This window comes from Myotis brandtii, unplaced genomic scaffold, assembly GCF_000412655.1.
Source record: "Myotis brandtii unplaced genomic scaffold, ASM41265v1 scaffold32, whole genome shotgun sequence".
NCBI classification, from domain to species: domain Eukaryota; kingdom Metazoa; phylum Chordata; class Mammalia; order Chiroptera; family Vespertilionidae; genus Myotis; species Myotis brandtii.
Genome location: NW_005362269.1, coordinates 586,029 through 605,749, shown reverse-complemented (window position 1 = coordinate 605,749; position 19,721 = coordinate 586,029). Strand labels below are relative to the sequence as shown.

Here is a 19,721-nt window from a genome sequence, read left to right as displayed (position 1 = left end):
CTCTCACCTGCGTTTGTTTTGCCTGCTTCTGTGGCATGTCCCTGTCCCTGGGATGGGAGCACAGCCAGGAATCTGAGAAGGAAGCTGGGAAATTGGGCCTCTTACCTTGACAGGTGAAGCATCTGATGTGGAAGTGGTTATTGTGGACTCGAACCACCTCCCCTTTGCAGGTGTCTCCACATCGGTAGCACTGGATGGCATTGGAACTGCCCCGGGGATTGTAAGGATTCTGCTGATAAGGAACTGTGGGAAGAAACAAAGTGATCACCATCCATAAGGCTCTCATTCTTTACAAAGTCTGCCATAAGACATCGTTATAATCTTGGAAGAGAAAGCAGAAAGGGTGCAAATGCTGAGCAAAGTACCTTCAATACATCATCAGGCTGAATATGCCAGTCTCAGGCATCATTAGAAGGGAAGTGGCATTAAGATGGGAGTCCATAAATCTCCTTAGGCAAGCAGAGACTATATATGAGTGAGCATAAACTTTTCTTGCAATGATAGAGGCCAAATTCACAAATGGAAAAAAAATAAAAGAGGAAGTAGAGTATTTTAAGGAAAATAATCCAGAAATACCATTTTTTGGGGGTGATGTCTGGATCAAAGCCAGGGACCCAAACTTCTCAAAGGGAATTTAGGTCTTGCAGTTGACTCAAGGGTCACAAAGAAAAGGGTGGCTGACAACAGGCCTTTTTGTTAAGCAGGTTACATCCCCTCTTGTACCTCGGTTTTCACATCTAGAAAATGGGTGTGGTCAATGGTAGCACAGACTTTCTATAAAAGAGGCACAAAGGGAGGCAGTCTAGTTGGAAGGAGGTTGACAAGGGGACTCATCTTAAAGATGCCTTTGAACAGCACTTTCCATAACATTGAGAAAATGTCAAAAGTGCATAATTGAGAAAAAAGAGGTGGTGGAGATTTGAAGGGGCTGAAGTCACTGAGGGTTGGAACTCAGTGGGCAGCACTTAACGGTGTTCAAGAGCTCTACTAGCCTATCGAGTCTGTTGTTCTCTTGCTTTGGCCTTCTCATGGTACTTTTCTAAATATCCCTTCCCTGAGGTAGACTTTGCTCGACCATGCTAAAATCTGGTCTCCTGGGATTTAATCACAGTAGGCACCTGCCTGGAACTCAGAGTATCAGGGTTGGGAGGGATATTAGCAGCTGTCTGTTCCAACCTCATTATGTGTAAACCGTTGGAATAACTGTGCTAGTGAGGAACCGAGTTTTCTCTCCTGTAGGAAGACCCCCAGTGGCACCATTACTTCATTCTCACTGTTACTTCATTCTCACTCAAAGTGGAAAAGTCCAAAAACTTCTGCTCATTCTCTATTCGGGGAAGGCTCACTCTTGTCCTGGCTATATAGATGATCTGATTGAAGGGGAATTGGTGTCTCTTTAAAATTAATTAATAGAAAAGCAAAGGCTATTTATTCAAAGGTCGCTATAGTCAGGGAGTCAGCCCCCATCACTGGCATTTTGGTAGAGACTCAAAGGCAGGCAGAGAAGTGGGAAAGCTTTCTGGTGGGAAAAGGGAAAGATCCAGGTTTTCCCTGACTGGTGGCTGTGGGCCTGGGGAAGTTCTAGGAGGCCAAGTAGAAGTAGGGTGTCCTATGTGCCTGGTTAGGGGTGCACATTTGACTCTCTCTAGTTGGTCCTAAGTTGGAAGCAGGGACAAAAATTAGGGATGAGATCTGGGTGCTTCACTGATGTTTTTTACATTCAATATTATATTAGTTTCAGATGTACAGAATACTGGTTAGACATTTATATAATTTATGACATTTATATTTAACCCTGATAATTCTAATACCCACCTGGCAATACATAGTTTACGATAGTATTGACTATATTCCTTATGCTGTACTTTACATCCCCATGACTATTTTATAGTTACCAAATTTGTACTTCTCAATCCCTTCTTGGTGTCTATCATTTAGACATGTTGACTTACTGGCTAACCTCTGAATAAGCATATTATAAGTTACTCTGATTCACAGGAACCTTGAACTGCCAAGGAACTTAGAAATCACCCAGTTCAGGGGTTCTGTACCTAGTGTGGTAGTTGTTACGTCTGTTCACTGAAATTTGAATCTATTATTCTAGGCACATGAAGGATTGCACATGGTGACTTGCTCGGCAATGAAATGGTAGTTGCCTGTCACTTCTAATTAAAAGTGATCTGCCATGTTGCCTTCTCCATAGCCCAGCATCCAATGATACCCCAGTTGGTGTGTGGGGACATGTCAGTTTAGATCCCTGATTGAGCAGTCTAACCCATGATGATCAACTACCACGAGCAAGGAAACATTTTTGTGGTTATAGCCTCTAAGGTTTTTTGTTGCTGCAGCATATTCTGACTGATACACTCGGGGTTTAATACTTCTTGCTAATTAAATATAAAATCTGGTGTTATGTGCATTTTCCTATAGCTTTCTTCAGATTTTCAAAGATCATCTCTGTAACCCACCCTCCTCTTTTTAAAGACATAGAACAGGAAAGCAGGACTTTTGATTATCTTCTACTTAAAGGGATCCTGAATCATACCTGTTCTGTAGGGCAAAGAGCTATTTCCTTAGCCCTGACAGCTGCTTCTGACAACTTTGCTATCTGAGGTGAGAGAATAATACCCTCACAGTCTTTCTTTCATGGAATCCATGCCCCTTAGTCAACTCTTTTTCCTGTTTTTAATTTAAGACACAAATTAAATGAGTTAGCTAGTTAACCAAATCACAAATTAACTTATTAAATGGATTAATACAATAAAGCATTTCAAAAAGTACATCATGACCATCATATTCTCCCCACAGCTCAGTGCGATTCTTCCTTCCTCCCCAGAATGTCCATAAACATTCTCTTTAGTCCTATCTCCTTTTCTTCTCTTCCTGTTCCATATCCTTGGAAAATATTTCATTCTCCCCTTTGCCCCTAGTTTGTGAAAAAAATATGACCTTATTTATATGAGCAGTGTGGTGATCTACTATTGCTGGGGGAAACAAAGGTATGAGTCTGAAAATAGCAACAAATAGTATAATCATCCCCAATGATCAGAGCTCTAGAAATAACCAAAAGTCCCTCCAGAATCACTGCACAAATTTTCATCTACCTCTTCTAACTTAACCTATCTTATTTCTCAAGAACCAACTTACAAGATCAATTAGATTTTTTCTGATTTGATTTTCTGGGGAAATGAATTTGTGATCATAGTCTTCAGTAATAACCCAGTCTTTAAACCACTCAGATAAAAAGGCAAAAAATCAGGGTGAGGGAATGGATTGGGAAAATGGGCTTCCTGGGGCCATTTACTGATGGTGCCCCCACCTTGACTTTGTTGCTTCTCTCAGGATGAGGGTACTGCTTTGGTGATGCTCACTGTGCCTGGAAATCCACAAATGTCTGAATTGTGTACAAAGTCCCATGAACAGAAATGCATGCATTGCTGGTGTGAGTTCTTCCAGATTGCTGGTGTAAGCTGTGATTATAAAAGGGCAGCGGTGTAGCAAGATTTGAGCTTTAAGATGTGTGAAGACCTTTCCTTATCCAGACAGTGCCGCTAGAACTCTGGTGGTCCAGGGAAGCTAGGCCACATCTGATCCTGGAAGCCACCTCATTTCCAATAAGATTTTGTATCCTTGGCTAATTAAATTAGCAACCTAATCTTCTTCTGTGTGTGTGTGGAGGATATCCTTCTTCCCACAGAGCTATAACCTCCTATCCCGAAACACTAACATTTTATTGTTGATTTTCTGCTGGTTATTATTTCTACTGTTTTAAAAAAAAATCTCAGTACTAAGTGATTCATCTCAGAAAGTCACATGATTTATAACATTTGTCTTATGGCAAATGTCTTTTGAATTCTAAATTGACTTACACATGAATTTTTGAACTGCTTCATGTGTTAGGAACTATATCTGTAATATTAACTTGAGAGCAAGATTTGAGAGCAGCCACAGCCTCAAAGGACATTAGCTCTGCTTACCTGTGAAATAATCTACAAAGTTAAAAAGTTTAGACACATAAATCATGTGATGTTTCTGACATGTGTGCAGGGAATCTCTGGCTTCTGTTTAATGTTATTTGGCCAATAAAGGGCACGTGGGAGAGACATTCCCAGTGACTAGTCCTTAAGCAGCGCTGGCCAATAGAACTTCCTGAGTTATGGAAATAAATGTTCTATATCTATGTTGTCTAATATAATAATTGCTAGCCCTGTGTGGCTATCAGGCACTTGAAATATAGCCAGTGTGACTGAGGTACTTAATTTTAAATTACATTAAATTTTAATAAATATAAACTTACATTTAAATAGCCACAGGTGGCTAGTGGCTGCCATAGTAGAAACGGAAGTCTCATAGCTTTACAAATGGTATATACCTGGCATTGAGAGGGGGACAGTGCATGAAACCTGGTTGAATTAATTTATATAAAAATACATGTGCAAATTAATTCAGGAATACCACCTGAGGCTTAAATCATGTTTTATTTGTTTTGTTTTGTTTTGTTTTATCCCTGAAGAGTTTTAAAGATGTATTTAAAAAATAATTTGCAGTAGGAACCAATTACACACACATTCACCCATCCTGAATTTGATCTGAAAACAAAAAATTCTGAGCAGTGAAATAAATACTGATTTTTAAAAAAAATCACAGGTTTCCAGGCACTGCAGGAGTGAACAATCTTAATCTTTCCAAGAATAGAAGCAAGAAAATCAGTTGGCGATGGCTGTCAGTATAATTTTTTAAGACAGAAAACTAGCTAGTCAATGCCTACAAGATAAAAAATTAAGGGTCTGAAACACTAAGTCCTCTTTTATACACATACCAAGTCTTCAGCGTTCTAAAAGCAAATACAGTTTAATTCCATAATTAAATTTGCGAATAAAGCTTTTCCCAAATGTTACAAAGATAATTTAAAATTGTTGGAGCACAACAGATTGGAAGGGGAGGGGCGATGGCCTCCTGGTGAGGGAAAAGGAGCCTGAGTTGAACAATGCAGCATCCAGCTCCCTCACCTGGCTGTTCCTCCGTCACCCTGTTCTTCATCTCCTGTGTTTCTCTCTCATAGACAGCGCTGGGGAAACCTGGGTTCTAATTCCCTCTCTGCTGATACCTTGCTTTATAATTGTGGGCAAATAATCTAACTTCTCCTGTCCTCCATTCCCTCTTTAGTCACCGAGGAGCTAGGACACAATGATTTATAAAATTCCCTCCAGTTAAAAAAGTGGAACCAGAAGCATGAATACATGGAACAGACTGGCTAGTGCCCAAGGGGAGGGGGTGGGGGTGACTGGATAAAGAAGGTAAAGGAAATAGCTAAAGAACATATATGTGTAACCCATGGACACGGGCAATAATTTGGTAAAAGCCAAGGAAAGGGGAAGTGGGGGAGGTTGGAGGTGGGCAAATGGGGGAGGGAGAGAGAGGGGACTCCTACAATAACGTCAACATTAAAATAAATAAAAATAGGGGAAAAGAAGAGATAAACCACTTACATACTTATATGTATAACCCATGGACACGGGTAATAGGGTAGTGAAGACCTGGGTGGGGAGGTAGGGGCTGGGTGGAGCGGGGAGAAGGGGAGGAAATGGGAGATATCTGTAATATTATCAACAATCAAATTATATTAAAAATAAAATAAAAACAGGTAAGTAAAGATAACATCACCCATTTATGAATTCATACGCAACGCATCCCTAGTATTTCCTGATCCGCATAAGGTATTTGTTAATCTTAGCTGAATTTTACTAGTGTTTTTAATAATAAATACCTATGTACAAACAAAAATAATTGATTCTGGCTCTGTGAGTCCTTTTCTGTGCTTCTTTCTCTCCCTCCACACTCTCTTCTCACCACTAACTGGTCTCACTTTTACACTGTGTTGTATGTTATCAGATTTATTAGTCACTTTTAAAAGCAGATAATGGCATGCTGCCTCTCTCATAAAAACATGACCTAAGTTACCTTCTCTTTACTGATGCGATGCCTGCACAATACTTTTCCTCCCCTGAGGGTCACTTGACCTTGTAGATAAAAGTGTTCCCACATTCTAATAGAGTCATCTTTAAAATAGTCTTTAAAAGGTAGAAGCACCTACGTTGTGCTGGGGTATAATTAAAAGAGTGACAAAACTGACTTGGAGACAGTGTAACAACTGTGAATAATTGGCTGGAAGTGTAATAAAAACTGTGGGGCTTCTGGTTGAACCGTGAAACATCAAGCAGAGAATGAACCGACCCCCCCCCCCCCCCGCCCCCAGGGCCCAGGAAAACAAGCGGGTGCAGCAGCTGTCACGTAGGCTTCCCGACCACTTCATTCGAGCCCAGGCACCCTGGGTGTATCCACAGGGATGCGACAAACACGGGGGAGGAGGGGACCCCAGTGTGGATCCAGGCACCTCACAGGTAGAAAGCTGTCTGCCTGAAGGTAGGGGCGGGTCTGTATATAAGAGTAGGTGGTAGTTACCAACAGGGACCTTGTGTCTGATTTTGGGGTTGAATCATGGCCATGACACTGGTCCTGTTTGCTGGGATAAGACCACAGAGATGTGGGACCCTGCACTGACGGGGGCTGAAGCGCAGGCACAGAGGTTCATGGTGTGGATGCTGGAGTCAGGAGCGCTGGGTTTGTGTTCCCCTCCTGCCCCTTGCTGGTCACGTGACCTTGAGCAAGTTAAGTGTGTGGCACCCATCTCGGTTTGCTCACGTCTAGAGTGGGGATAACTCAGGTCATTTGTGAGTATTAAATTACTTAGATTACATAAAAGTGCTTAGTGCACTGGTTGGCACATAACTTGGGCTTAAACATTAGCAATAATTAAGTGAAAGGATCTCTGAAGCTGTGCATGCCTACTTGTAATCCAGTATAGGAATTCTTTCTAAATGACCCCCATCACTTGCCACTGAGCTTGGCTCGAACGTTGTCAAGTCCAGTTTTGAAGCAGTCCAACTTGGGCAAAGCTTTTCTGGTTTTCCCTCCTTGGTGATTGTCAAGAAAAAACAACAACCCTTGGCTGCAGCCCATTCGCCACCTTAAGTAACCTCTGCTTTCTTCCCCATCTCTGAGTGCTTTCTGTTTATGGGTTTCTGTAGGCCACAGAGGTGGGTGGCTGACATGCTTCTGATGTATCCTGCAGAGGAATGTGTGAATTGGGTGTTTCCTGTTGTGGGAAGGAGAGGCTATGATTTATGTTATCCTGGGGCGGTGTATTTTGGGCACATCTGCTGTTTCCAGGAGGACATGTTCGAGTGTTTGTTGTGTGCTTACTTATACTAAGTGAGCAATCTGTTTTCCGAAAACTCCGATAGGGAGACTTCGAGAGCTGCTTTTGGTACCCCTGAGGGTCATGCACGTGTCATCTTGTGTCATTACATCTATGTTCATCCAGTGAATACCTGGAAACCAGACTTTTAGAGCAGCAAGGGACTGGGAGGTTATCTACACACTAGATTGTGATCAACATGAGGGCAGGAACCATTTCTGTCATGTTTGCTACTGTACCCTTGGTACCAGGCATATAATAAGTGTTCAATACATAACAGAATACATAACAGAATGAATAAAATGAGTGCAATGGTTTCACTTCATAAATGAGAAAGCCGAGGCCCAGAAGGGAGAAGGGATTCATCAGAGCTCACACAGCAATTTCTGCCTCCATCAGTGCAGGGGGGTGCCCTTTCTGGGACAACAGGATGAAAGACAAGGCAAACCTAGAGGGTGAGCTGGGCTGGTACAGAGCCCCAGGGTCATGGAAAGGTGAAGAGAGAATTCATAAAAGACTACATCACCAGAGGCCTGGAGTCATGCTGAGGTTTAGCAATAGAATAGCTGGGGGAGTCAGTGTTTCAGGATTCAGAAGCATAGCAGAGTTTAAGGAGCAGTGCATGAAGAAATGGGAGGGGTAAATGCATAAGGAAAGGTCTGGCAGGATAAGACAGTACTTAGAGTGTGGTTACTCTGTCAGGAACTGTGCTAAGCAATTTACATATGTCATCTCATTGAATTTTCATAACTCACGAGGGGATATTATTATTATCATCCTCTTTTTACAGATGAGGAAAGGAAGGCCCAGCAAGCTGCGGTCACTTGTCCAAGGTCACAGTTAGTCAATGGCAGAGGTAGGATCTGATCCCAGGCAGTCTGACTCTGGAACCTGTGTTCTCCCCACTAAGCTCTACTGGCTGCCACACACAATTGCCAACAGTGGTTACCTCTGGGGAGGAAGTGGGCTTGGGAAGGCTAAAAGGGTATCTAATTTTCTGCCCACAGTAATTATCCATCCGTTATCCAACTGATTACAAAGATGTGTATATATATTTCACAAAGACATAAGAGTAACAGTGGAGGGTACTAGCGTCCAGGCCAGGAAACAGCATCTATGGCAGATGATGAAGAAGCAGGGATGGCTGCCCCCAGGCCCCGCCTTGAGCAGCTTTCCTGGCTCCGGCAGGTACAGCCCGACAGGTGTGCGTGCCTGGGCCCTGGGAGGCAGGCTCTGCAGGTACAGGCAGCTGCAGCAAAGCAGAGGTGGGAACACCCTGGGAATCCCCAGGTCCTTGCGCAGATGGTCCCGGCCTGGCCACAGTTTCCCGTGTCAGCAGGTCATTAGACAGTCTTTCACCCCAGGACGATATTGTGAAACCTTTGCTGCAACAGAAACTCCTCCACAGCCTCTGTGCCAGGCTCATCAGCCTGTTCCACAGTCATGGCGTGTGGTTGGCAACATGGCTCACGCTGCCTTCTCCAGAACTGTGTTGTCAGGACATGTGTCAGAGCTGCACGCTCTTGGCCAGGCCGGCTGCTCCTGCCTGACAGCCAGCTGCCACGCTGCCGCTCTACAGGAAGGATCCGGGCCAGACCCAACGGGCCCCTCCACAGCGGTGTCACAGGCGAGGAAGCCTGAGGTGCCTCCCGTGACAGCAGTGACGTACCCTCACTTGTGTGGAGTCACCTGATAAAATGGGAACTGCATTTTGTCATTCCTTTTGCAAATTCAGAAAGCTGTCCAGATATAATGTCCCAGAGTTAACTTTTCACTTATTTCTATATTAATCTCCTGATTATAAAAACAAAAAACTCCCAACATCTCTATAGCTTATGTCTGATTGAATTTAAGATTAAACCAAAAAACCCAAACCTCATTTCTTTCTTATAACTCAACTAGGTTTCTATTTCAAGACAAGCACAAACACAGTTTCAGCCAGTTCCCCCACCCCCACCCCGCCCCACCCCTCTGCTGCTCGCTGGGGTGGTGTTGGCACAGGGCCTCTTTCTAAGGACTCGAAAGATCCGAGTCTCATTTCTTCCCCGAGGCTCTCCTCCCCACCGCTGGGCCAAGGAATCATCCTGTTAGCTGGGGGAGAAGGAGCCCTTTCTGCCTCCTCTGTCTCTAGAATATTTAGCTTTGTAATAAATCCTTCCTGTTCTGAGGGCACAGACTTTTGAAACTCAAAAGCCAGGAAGCGACTCCTCTTGTCTCTGGCTTCTGCTGCCCATCCCGGCCCCGAGGCCTCGCTGATTGAATAGAGGGAAGGCGGCAACGGGGGTGGGCAAGGGAAATACCAGTTACCAGTGAGCATTTCAAAAATATCATCTTGCCACGCTTGGTCAAGGGTTTTAAAAATATGATATACAGCGCTGTGCAAGAGTGGCTGAGGAACAGACAAGATTTGGTGGAGAAGGGGAAAATCCCCAGGGCATTCTCTTGTCCCTCTCTGTCTTCCCCTCACTGCCTTCCCCAAGCCCCCACTCAGGGACACCGAGGAGCGGTAAAAATAGCTCAACACAGCTAACGTGAATTGGGCAGTGACTACGTGCCAGGCCCTGTGCTAAGTGCTTCGTACCTATCTCCTCATTTAATTCTTACAACAGCTCCACGGGGCAGAGACTACATGATCCCTACTGTAAAGATGGAGCAGCTGAGCCACGGAGAGGTTAGTTCCTTTGCCTGAAGTCACATACGTGTAAATGCCAGAGCTAGGGTTCAGACGGGCATCCGGGCATCCGTGGGTCTAGGGGAGGCTCAGTTCTCTCTCCTCCGTCTCCTCTCCTCGGATGCCTTCCCAGGAGAGCCTCCTCCTGCCCAGTGTGGCTGAGGGGAAAGGGGGACCTGCCCAAGCACCCCCAGCAGGGAGACCAGGGCTGCCTGGCACTGGAGCCTTGTGGCACCCTTCCCAGCATCTCTAGCGCTTATCTGAAAAATACTATTTGGGTTTCGTCTGGGGTCCTGGAAACCATGTTGGAAATAGAGGAACTCCAGGAAGCCAGTGATTGTCTTCGTGCTGTGAGTGACTCAGCCCCTTGGCCTCTGAGCCAGGGGTTTTAATACTTATACAGTGTTTGCTTCCTGAGGCCCTGGCAGGCCATCAAGCCCTGATATACTGTGGGAAATCCAAGATCATCAGCTGCCACTGGGCTCCCCTGGACTTACAGGTTTTCAGTATCAGAGTGGAGGGCATAGAGCAATGGTTCTCAACCTGTGGGTCGCGACCCCTTTGGCAGTCGAACGACCCTTTCACAGGGGTCGCCTAAGACCATCCTGCATATCAGATATTTACATTACGATTCATAACAGTAGCAACATTACAGTTATGAAGTAGCTACGAAAATAATTTTATGGTTGGGTCACAACATGAGGAACTGTATTTAAAGGGCCAGAAGGTTGAGAACCACTGGCATAGAGCAAACACCTCGTCTGGAGGTTTCCACTTTTTTTTTTAAAGCTATGAACCCTTTCTTGAAATGAAGACATGGCCTCTAGGTTATATTGATTCCAATGTAAACCCTGCATGGAATGCAAACACACGATGACCTGGTGCTCATCCAGGGAAATCCCCTCGACCGGGGCTGCTTCCATTGGATGTGGCTCCCAGACATGCTTTATTTGGGCGGCCTGGTGTTTGTTTTTAAACCCTTCCAGATCACCATGGTTCCTACCTCTTCCTTTGGCCTCACCCCTGGCCGGCTTCCCTCCTGCACTGCCAGGTGCTTGCAGGCACTGGAGCTGAAGAGCAGCTGTGACTGCAGTGGGTAGGGCCTGGCATGTCACCTACTTGTGACTCCCTCGCTCCCCCAGGTAGTGATCAAGGCATCTTCTGCCCCTTGTCATCCACATTCCTGCTTTTGCAGATGCAGCCCTGAAGCTCGAGGCTCGGTGAGGGGAGGCACTTGCTCAGGGTCCCCATCATGCTGGCCACACCAGGACCAGCAGGAAAATACCTTCTTTTCAGGTCAGGGATAGTGTGCCTAAGGACAGGCTAAAGTGAGGTGTAAGTCACACATGTCAGAGAATTCTCAAAGCCATCCTAAGCAGCCTCAGTTCTCAGAGGGCAGAGGTTTCCTGGAAGCGTCCTCTCGGGTGTCTGAAGTGCTTATCCCATTGCTCAAAGTTCTACAAGGGCTTTTGATGGCCTCTGCAGTCATCCTCTCACCTTATGTGTCTGAAGTGCTTATCCCATTGCTCAAAGTTCTACATGGGCTCTTTTTGATGGCCTCTGCAGTCATTTTCTCACCTTACGCTCCTACAGTGTGACTACCGCACACTAGAGGCTCCCCTCATAGAAATCTGACCTGATAGCCAGGCCCAGGGCTGACGGGATAGCTTGCCAGCATTCCACTGCATACCATCTTCTCCCCCTTCCCTCCTTCCTTCCTTCCCTCCCTCCTTCCCTCCCTCCCTCCCTCCTTCTCTCCTTCCTCCCTCCCTCTTTCCCTTCTTCTCTCCCTCCCTCCCTTCCTTCTTTTTTCCCTTCCTGATAGCCAGGCCCAGGGCTGACGGGATAGCTTGCCATCATTCTACTGCATACCATCTTCTCCTCCTTCCCTCCTTCTCTTCTTCTCTCCTTCCTCCCTCCCCCTTTCCCTTCTTCTCTCCCTCCCTCCTTACCTCCTTCTCTCCTTCCTCCCTCCCTCTTTCCCTCCCTCCCTCCCTTCTTTTTTTCCTTTCTCCTCAGTCCTACTAAGATTTCTATTAATATCTGGTTTTTCTTCTCATCTTTTTACTCTGCCATGAACTTTTGGTGAGGACTCAGGCCGGGCACTCCCCATTTTTGGGGTCACTGTGATCTCTCAGTTTCCTTTCCAATCCAACATTCTATGCATTTTGAACACAGTTGCAATACAAAATACTTTCAGGGGCCAGGCAGGTAATGTCAGTGGAAAATCAACCCACAGGGACCAAGCTGGTAGGACTGGCCTACTTAAAGGAGAAGAAGCTCCTGGGTCCCAGAGGATTATTGTCCTGCAAATACACATCAGGGTCACAAAGAGAGCTCTGTGTGTGTGTGTGTGTGGGCTGGATTCTGCCCATGGGCCACCAGTTTGGGATTGCTGCATCCAGACAGATAGATGACCACAAAGTCACTTCCAATTACCATCTGCAAGAAGTTGCATGTTCACCACATGCCTGTAGGACCTGGAAGAACAGAATACTCCCGAAATGAGGCCGTGCAGAGCCCCAGGCTGGAGAAGAGAGCACCCTATAAGCAGGTCACTCTCAAGGTCTCGGTGACATTACTCAGGGACAAGCAGAGGTTTTCAAACTTTTTTGGGGACCATGACTCACTAGAAGAAATCAATTTTGCCACATGACCTAGCACACAAATATGTGCAACAAAAGTTTAACAAACAACACTTATTCTAAGCACACATGATATGCCCTGATAGTTTTCCTATTCCATTTCCTTGCAATACTTTATGCCATTTCTTTTTAAAAAATATATATATATTTTATTGATTTTTTACAGAGAGGAAGGGAGAGGGATAGAGAGGAGTTAGAAACATCGATGAGAGAGAAACATCGATCAGCTGCCTCCTGCACACCTCCTACTGAGGATGTGCCCGCAACCAAGGTGCAGGCCCTTGACCAGAATCGAACCTGGGACCCTTCAACCTGCAGGCTGATGCTCCATCCACTAAGCCAAACCAGTTAGGGCTTTATGCCATTTCCTAAAAAAATGTTGTATACAACCCAATGTATATATAAAAGCCTAATATGCAACGTGTCCCCTCAGGAGTTCGACCAATCAGGAGTTTGATTGCTTGCTATGACATGTGCTGACCACCAGGGGGCAGCATGGGATGAAGGAAGGCTCTAGCCGACTAAGCCAAACCAGTTAGGGCTTTATGCCATTTCCTAAAAAAATGTTGTATACAACCCAATGTATATATAAAAGCCTAATATGCAACGTGTCCCCTCAGGAGTTCGACCAATCAGGAGTTTGATTGCTTGCTATGACATGTGCTGACCACCAGGGGGCAGCATGGAATGAAGGAAGGCCCTAGCCATCAGCTGGGGAAGGAAGGCCGCTAGGGACCCTACCTGTGCATGACTTTAGTGCACTGGGCCTCTAGTAATATGTATAAGATCAGAGGTGAAAAGAATGATAAAGATTATTCTAGGTTTGCACTGTCCAATATGGTAGCCATTAGTTATATTTGGCTATTCAAATTAAAATGAATTAACATTAAATAAAATTCAAAATTCAGTTCCTCAGGCATATGAGCCACATTTCAAGTACTCAATGGGCACATGTGGCTAGTGGCAGCTGTACTGGATAGCACAGAAATGGAACATTTTCATCACTGTAAAAAGTTCTATTAGACATCCCTGATCTATAGTGTTGCCAATGAAGAAACCAAGGTCTGAGGCCTCTCAAAAAAGATGTATTTGAAATTGTGACTGTATGGGTTGGGGATGAATGGATGTAGCCTCAAAGATGTCTGCCAGTGGTCACAGGAGGAATAAAGATAAATATGGGCCCTTTCAGATGTATCCTCACTACAGGATTCACAAGTCAAAGTCTACACCCTGCACTCCAGCTGCAAGGTGGTGGATCAACCTTCACAGAAAAACAGAAGCAAATTTTAATTGCTCTACAGGATAGTTATGAAGTAGTTTCTGTGGGCTGGAGAGAGAACAGGCTATGGAACCTGTTAGATCTGGGCTCAAATGCAGTCTCTTCCTCTCACAGGCTTTATAAGATTGAGCAAGGTGCTGTGTCACCAAGCCTTACCTTCCTCATATGTAAAATGGTGTTAATAGTATTTACCTTTCAGAACTTTTGAAAGGATCGGAAGTAATGTACATAAAGCACCTACCACATTGTCTGGTATGTTTTAAGTGCTGTGCCAAAGCTTGCTATAATAATGACAGTGATAACAACAATAATAAAATGAAGCTAAATATTGTGGAGATGTAATGATAAAGTAAACACAGCTCCTACTTCAAAGAAATTCCAGGATGGAGTAGGGGAGGTTATTTTTTATTGTTTATCTAATGCTGAACCCAGTACCTGGTACTAGCAGTCAATCAATTCATACTTTCCAAATAAATGAATGATGAATATATATATATATATATATATCTCCCTAAATGCTACAGTCTAAGGTAGAGTTTGGTAAAGGAATCAAAGAAGTCCAAACATGGAGTGCTAAGATTTTTATGAATTATTTCTGATTGGGTAGGGGAAGAGAGAGAAAGAAATAAAAATTGGGGAAGGCACCATGGAGATATGGCATTTTAATATTTTTCAGTAGGCTGTTGATACATGATATGTGGGACGAAAAAGTCAAGAACATGATAAGAAACCAAGAAAAAGAATAAAAAGACTAAAAGATAATAGGAGGAAAGATGAAGAATACTTGCTTTTGAAATAAAAGATTTTATAAAAACAAAGATCCTCCCCCAAAAATCAAAGGACAAAAGTTGCTTTTTCATCTTTAGGAAACAAAGCATCATTCAGTTTCACATTTAATTTGTATAGTCTGGGGGAGTAGGGAAAAATGTTTACTCTCTTGTTTGGCCTATGTATAAAGCCCTGCAAACAGCCTTTTTTCATACATAAAATGTAGTGGACATCTGTTGTTTTGCTTGTTCAGCATCTGCTCTCTGCTTCTTCTGGCAAAAGAACCTCTGCTTCCCCAGGGGAACCCATTCCATGGAGTTTAGGTGGGCTGATCCTATTCCTACACAGGACTGGAAAGTAGCCCAAACCTAGCCAATCAGAGAACCCCAATCTTCTTTCCACGTGATTGGCAGACACATGACTTATCCCTCTCTGGGATTTTTCTACAGGAGCTCTTGTAGAAGCCATCTGGGTTGCTAAGCCAGAGGGAGGTAGTCTGGGTGCCTGGTGCCATCTTGCCCCCCACGGTGAGAGAGCCTACTAGAGATGGAAAGAATGAACAGGTCCCTGAATGTAACACTTTACTCTGTGGATCCAGATGGGCCTGAAGCCCAATTATACTAACCAATATTGTATAGTCCCTTTCTAAAATAATGAGTTAGTTTGAATTGGGGTTTTGTCACTTGCAACAAGTACTTATATCCTAATTAATCACAGTTTTCTATCTAAGTCACAATCTATAAATTAAATTAAACAAATATTCCTGGACTACTTCATCCTGGACCTTACGTATCTAAAATGACCCACAGCTTCTAGCTGAGGACACAATGATGGATGAGATGAACAGGTCCCTGCCTTCATGTGACTCACACTCCAGCTGTGGAAATGGTGAGAAAAGTGCTAGGAGAGAGGAAGAGGAGAATGGAAGGGGGCACTATTGTTTGTTTCCCAACAGACATTCATCTCCCCATCTGCTAACCTCTCTCTCCCGGGGGGAACTCATTCTTATTTATCCTTCCCTGAGCAGCCATATCTTTCAGGAAAGGTTGTGACCCCTCCCAGTCTTGGGGAGGGAATCTTGATTGGTGAAACTGATTCTGATAATCTCATTCTTTGACAACTGATTGACTTAGGCAAAGGCATGTGATATACCTCTGGCCAGTGAGACACAGGGGAGGTCAGGTGGAAATGAGAGGCTTTCTTAGCTCTTTTTGGCTTCTGGAGGTGGGTGTTCATCTGGGGCACTAGAATGCAGCCTTACTGCCCACGATGAACTCTGAGGGGAGCCACTTACACGGGAAAGAACCCAGTGCTTGCGAGTGATGCTGAGCCTCTGAATTAACCTGCCTTGGATCTGCCCCTCTTTGGACTTCCTATTCTGTAAACTGGATGTGTAGATGTTTAAGCCACTCTTAGTCACTTTTGCTGCAGGCCCTCTATGGAACCAAGGATGCTATGCTATGGGAGCATCCAACCAGTCAGGGAAAGATTCCTACAGCCACTCTGGAGACAAACAAAGACACACAGAGGTAGGTGAGAGCAATGGCTGATTAGCAGAAGTCAGTGGTGGAAGTGAAACAGGAATAAATTTCTCCATGGAGATGCTTTGTGCTGCATGAGTGTTTGTCAAAGTCATCAGCTAACTACCTGTTTCAGAATCACCTGGGAGGAGGTGTGGATTGTCAAAGGGCAGGTTCCTGGGCCCTACCTCAGATCTACTGAATCAGACTTTAAATTTCAAACAAGCTTCTATGGAGGGTCTTTTCTTCACTGAAGGCTGGGAACCCTTGGTTTAGTGACCAGGAAACTCACACAGTCTTTGGCACTGAGATGAGAATTTTAGAAATCTTGATATCTGATACTAATGCATATTAAAGGGCTGTTAGAAAACATGCCAAATATCCTTTGGGTATTACACAGTATATTTTCACTGATGTGTTTGCCAACCTTCACATATGTTTAAAAAAATTGACTGGCAATGAAATGATGTTCTAATAAGGTAGATTAAACACACATTTAATTCACTCAATCCTGGCAGATGGTTTTTGTTTTTAAAAATTTAGCCTTTCTCCATCTCCACCAGCTCTGTCCCAGCCACAGGCATCTCTCACACCACCATGGCCGTTCTACCACACATCTTTCCTAGATCAGTGGTTCTCAGCTGAGGGCAATTTCCCAACCCCCCTGACCCTTCCCACCAGGGGTCATTTGACAATGCCTGGAGACGTCTGGTTGTCATAACCTAGGTGTGTGTGATAAGTGTGTGTACGTGTTATTGACACTAGTGAATAGAGGCCAGGGATGCTACTCAACATCCTAAAATGCACAAAATAGCTTCTCTCCACTCCCAGCAAAGAATGATCTGGTCCAAGACATCAGTAGTGTCAAGGGTGAGAAATTCTGCTTTAGATAGATCCTGGATATCTCACAGATCTTAGGTCAAAGGCCCCTCACAGAATTCCTGTACTGTTTCTGGTTCTCACAGTCCTGGGTACTGTCCCTTGATTACATTTTCAGTTATATAGCGATGTCATCAGTCATGATTATCTGCTGAATCTCTTTTTCCTTCATTAGACTGTAAGGTTGACGAAGGCAGGGACAGTATCTATTGAGCTCACTTCTCTAGTCCTAATGCCAAGCACAATATCTGCCCCACAGACGTTTACTACAAACATTTTTAAAATAAATAAAACTACGTTGTGCAAATTCCTGTGCAATCATAAAACACACTAGTTAGCATAGCTCCCATCTACAAGAAAATGACATTCCTGCAGAGACTATCTGAAAATCCATATTACAACATAAGCATTTTGTAGTAAAAGAAAAGCACAGCGGTAGCAGTTCTGAAACTGTCTGGTCTCAGGACTTCTCTACATATTCAAAATTTATTGTGAACCTCAAAGAGTTTTTGGTTTGGTGAGTTGCATCTATTGGTATTTATTGTAATAGAAATCATATCTGAGAATTAAAAAACACACAAAATAACCCAGATGCATGCATTCCATTAGCAGTCAGAGTGATGCCTTCATTGTACTTCACCCCTGGAAGACCCCACTCTGTCCTCACGAGAGAATGAGAGTGAAAAAAGCAAAACACTTTGTAGGGTTGTCACAAAACAGTGTTGATCCTGTGGACCATGCAAAGGGTCTCAGGCATTTTCAGGGTCCCTGGAACAACTTTGAAAACTTTATACTAAAGGAATACTAATGCCATAGAGATAGCTTCCTGCAGAGGAATCAGGACAAGCTACTTGGAAATGCCACACCTGAGCTGACCCTTGCAAGATGGGTGGCATCCAGACACCCCACAGAGACATAGACACCTCTTCTGCTGGCCCACTACATGGTTCTATATCAAGAGTAGGCAAACTGTGGATGGAGAAGCAATTCTGGTTCACTGTTTGTCTTTGTAAATAAAGCTTTATTGGAAAATAGCCATGCCCACTCATTTACGTGTTGTCTATGACTACTTTCATGCTAAAATAGCAGAGTTGAGTAGTTGACCTGCAAAGCCTCCATCTGGCCCTTTCCATAAATATTTTGCCAACCCCCATTCTTTAGAATATTTATAAATGTAAATATATAAATAAACTTGATGTTGAACGACTTTTTAAAAAAAATCCACCTCTCCATCCCTACACTGGAATTGAGGTTAGTGAGTGGGTAAAAACATGGGAAAGAAATACCTCCATCCAGTGGGGTTAAAAGACTATTAGCTTGGTCAGTCATACTGACACCTTTGATTTCTAGTCTTCCAACACAGCGGAAGATTTGGGGCAGGTCACTTACCCATTTTGGGATGCTAAGGAGGATGGATTATACAGGGAAAACTTTACCAGCTGTCCAGAGATTAAATGGGCTGCCTTTCTAGATTGCGAGCTTCCCACATGTGGGAAGCTGTTTGGGGTTGCATGATCACCAGGCTCAACAGACAGGAATCAGGTCTTTGGAAATCAGATGTATAACTGTAATAAATTAGGGAGCACAAACTCAGTGCTTAAGGGGGTAGATAGGTCATGCTAATGAGTGAGTGGGCTGGGGTAAGATGAAAGGAGTGAGAGATGTGGCCAAACAGGCATAGGTGGCCCCTACTTGGTTCATTGGTTTCCTGCCATCTGGGGACATGAGCTCAGTGAAAGCAGACATCTGGATTTTAAAGTAAAATCTCCCAGTTTTTATAGGATGGCTCGAATATTAAACAAATAAAAAGAACATTATGCGAGTCAAATAAAACACATTAATACATCATTTTGTCACCCAGACCACCAGGATAAGGTGAACTTTTGTGCCTTTTCTAGCTTAAATATGCCTTGATTCTAAAATAAAAGCAATCCCTTATATTTATTGAGGGCTTTTGGATTTTCAGCGTCTTGACATCTTATCTCATGTTTTTGTATTTAATAGCACACTGAGGACTAGAACCCAGGATTTCCTATGCCAAGTCTAGTGTTCATGTTATGGTTGCAGGATCCACCATACCAGAAAAAAGATCTGAACTTAGCAGAGTGGACGGGGTGGCATAAAATGGAGATGGGCAGTGAAGGCAGAGAGTTCATCAGATTGAGTGAGTAGGAGGAGAGTCAGTAACAGGAGGTGGGTAGACATTACTGACTAGAGCAGCACATGTAGAGAAGACAGTCCATCTGGGTCTCAAGAGGAGCTGCTCCACCCAGACTTTCCTTGACTTCAAAGGTCCAGAAGCCAATAGATTCTTGTTTAATTTGAGTAATTTGAACTGAGATTTGGTCACTTGCAATTTAAGAGTTTCTACAAAGTCTTAAGGCGGGGATTAAAATGTTGTTCTATGGTAGTACAAACACAGCCAGAGACAATCCTATCTAATAAAGAGAGAATATGCAAATTGACTGTCATGCTGTCACAAAGATGGCTGTGCCCACAGCGGAGGTGGGGTTTCTGTAAGGAACCTTAATGAGCAATTAGCAGGGACCTGAGGCTATGTGGCGCTGGGCCAGCACAGGGCACCTGAGGCTGTGCCCCTGCCCAGTGTGGCTTGACAGGGGACCTCAGGCCATGCCCCCTGCCCTGGCGCCAGGCCTGGGGACCTCAGGTCATGCCCCCCACCCTGCGGGGCTTGAAGGGG

At 44.2% G+C, this 19,721-nt stretch overlaps 1 protein-coding gene across 7 annotated transcripts in view; it reads right to left on the bottom strand.

The window, feature by feature from the left end:
• Positions 1-19,721, bottom strand: part of ABLIM3 (actin binding LIM protein family, member 3) — a 105,914-nt gene that overhangs the window by 63,272 nt on the left and 22,921 nt on the right. For all 7 annotated transcript variants that reach the window (XM_005870448.2, XM_005870449.2, XM_005870450.2 and 4 more), the window contains exon 3: positions 106-243. In XM_005870448.2, coding sequence (XP_005870510.1) covers positions 106-243 — 138 coding nt within the window. The remainder of the gene's footprint in view (positions 1-105; positions 244-19,721) is intronic.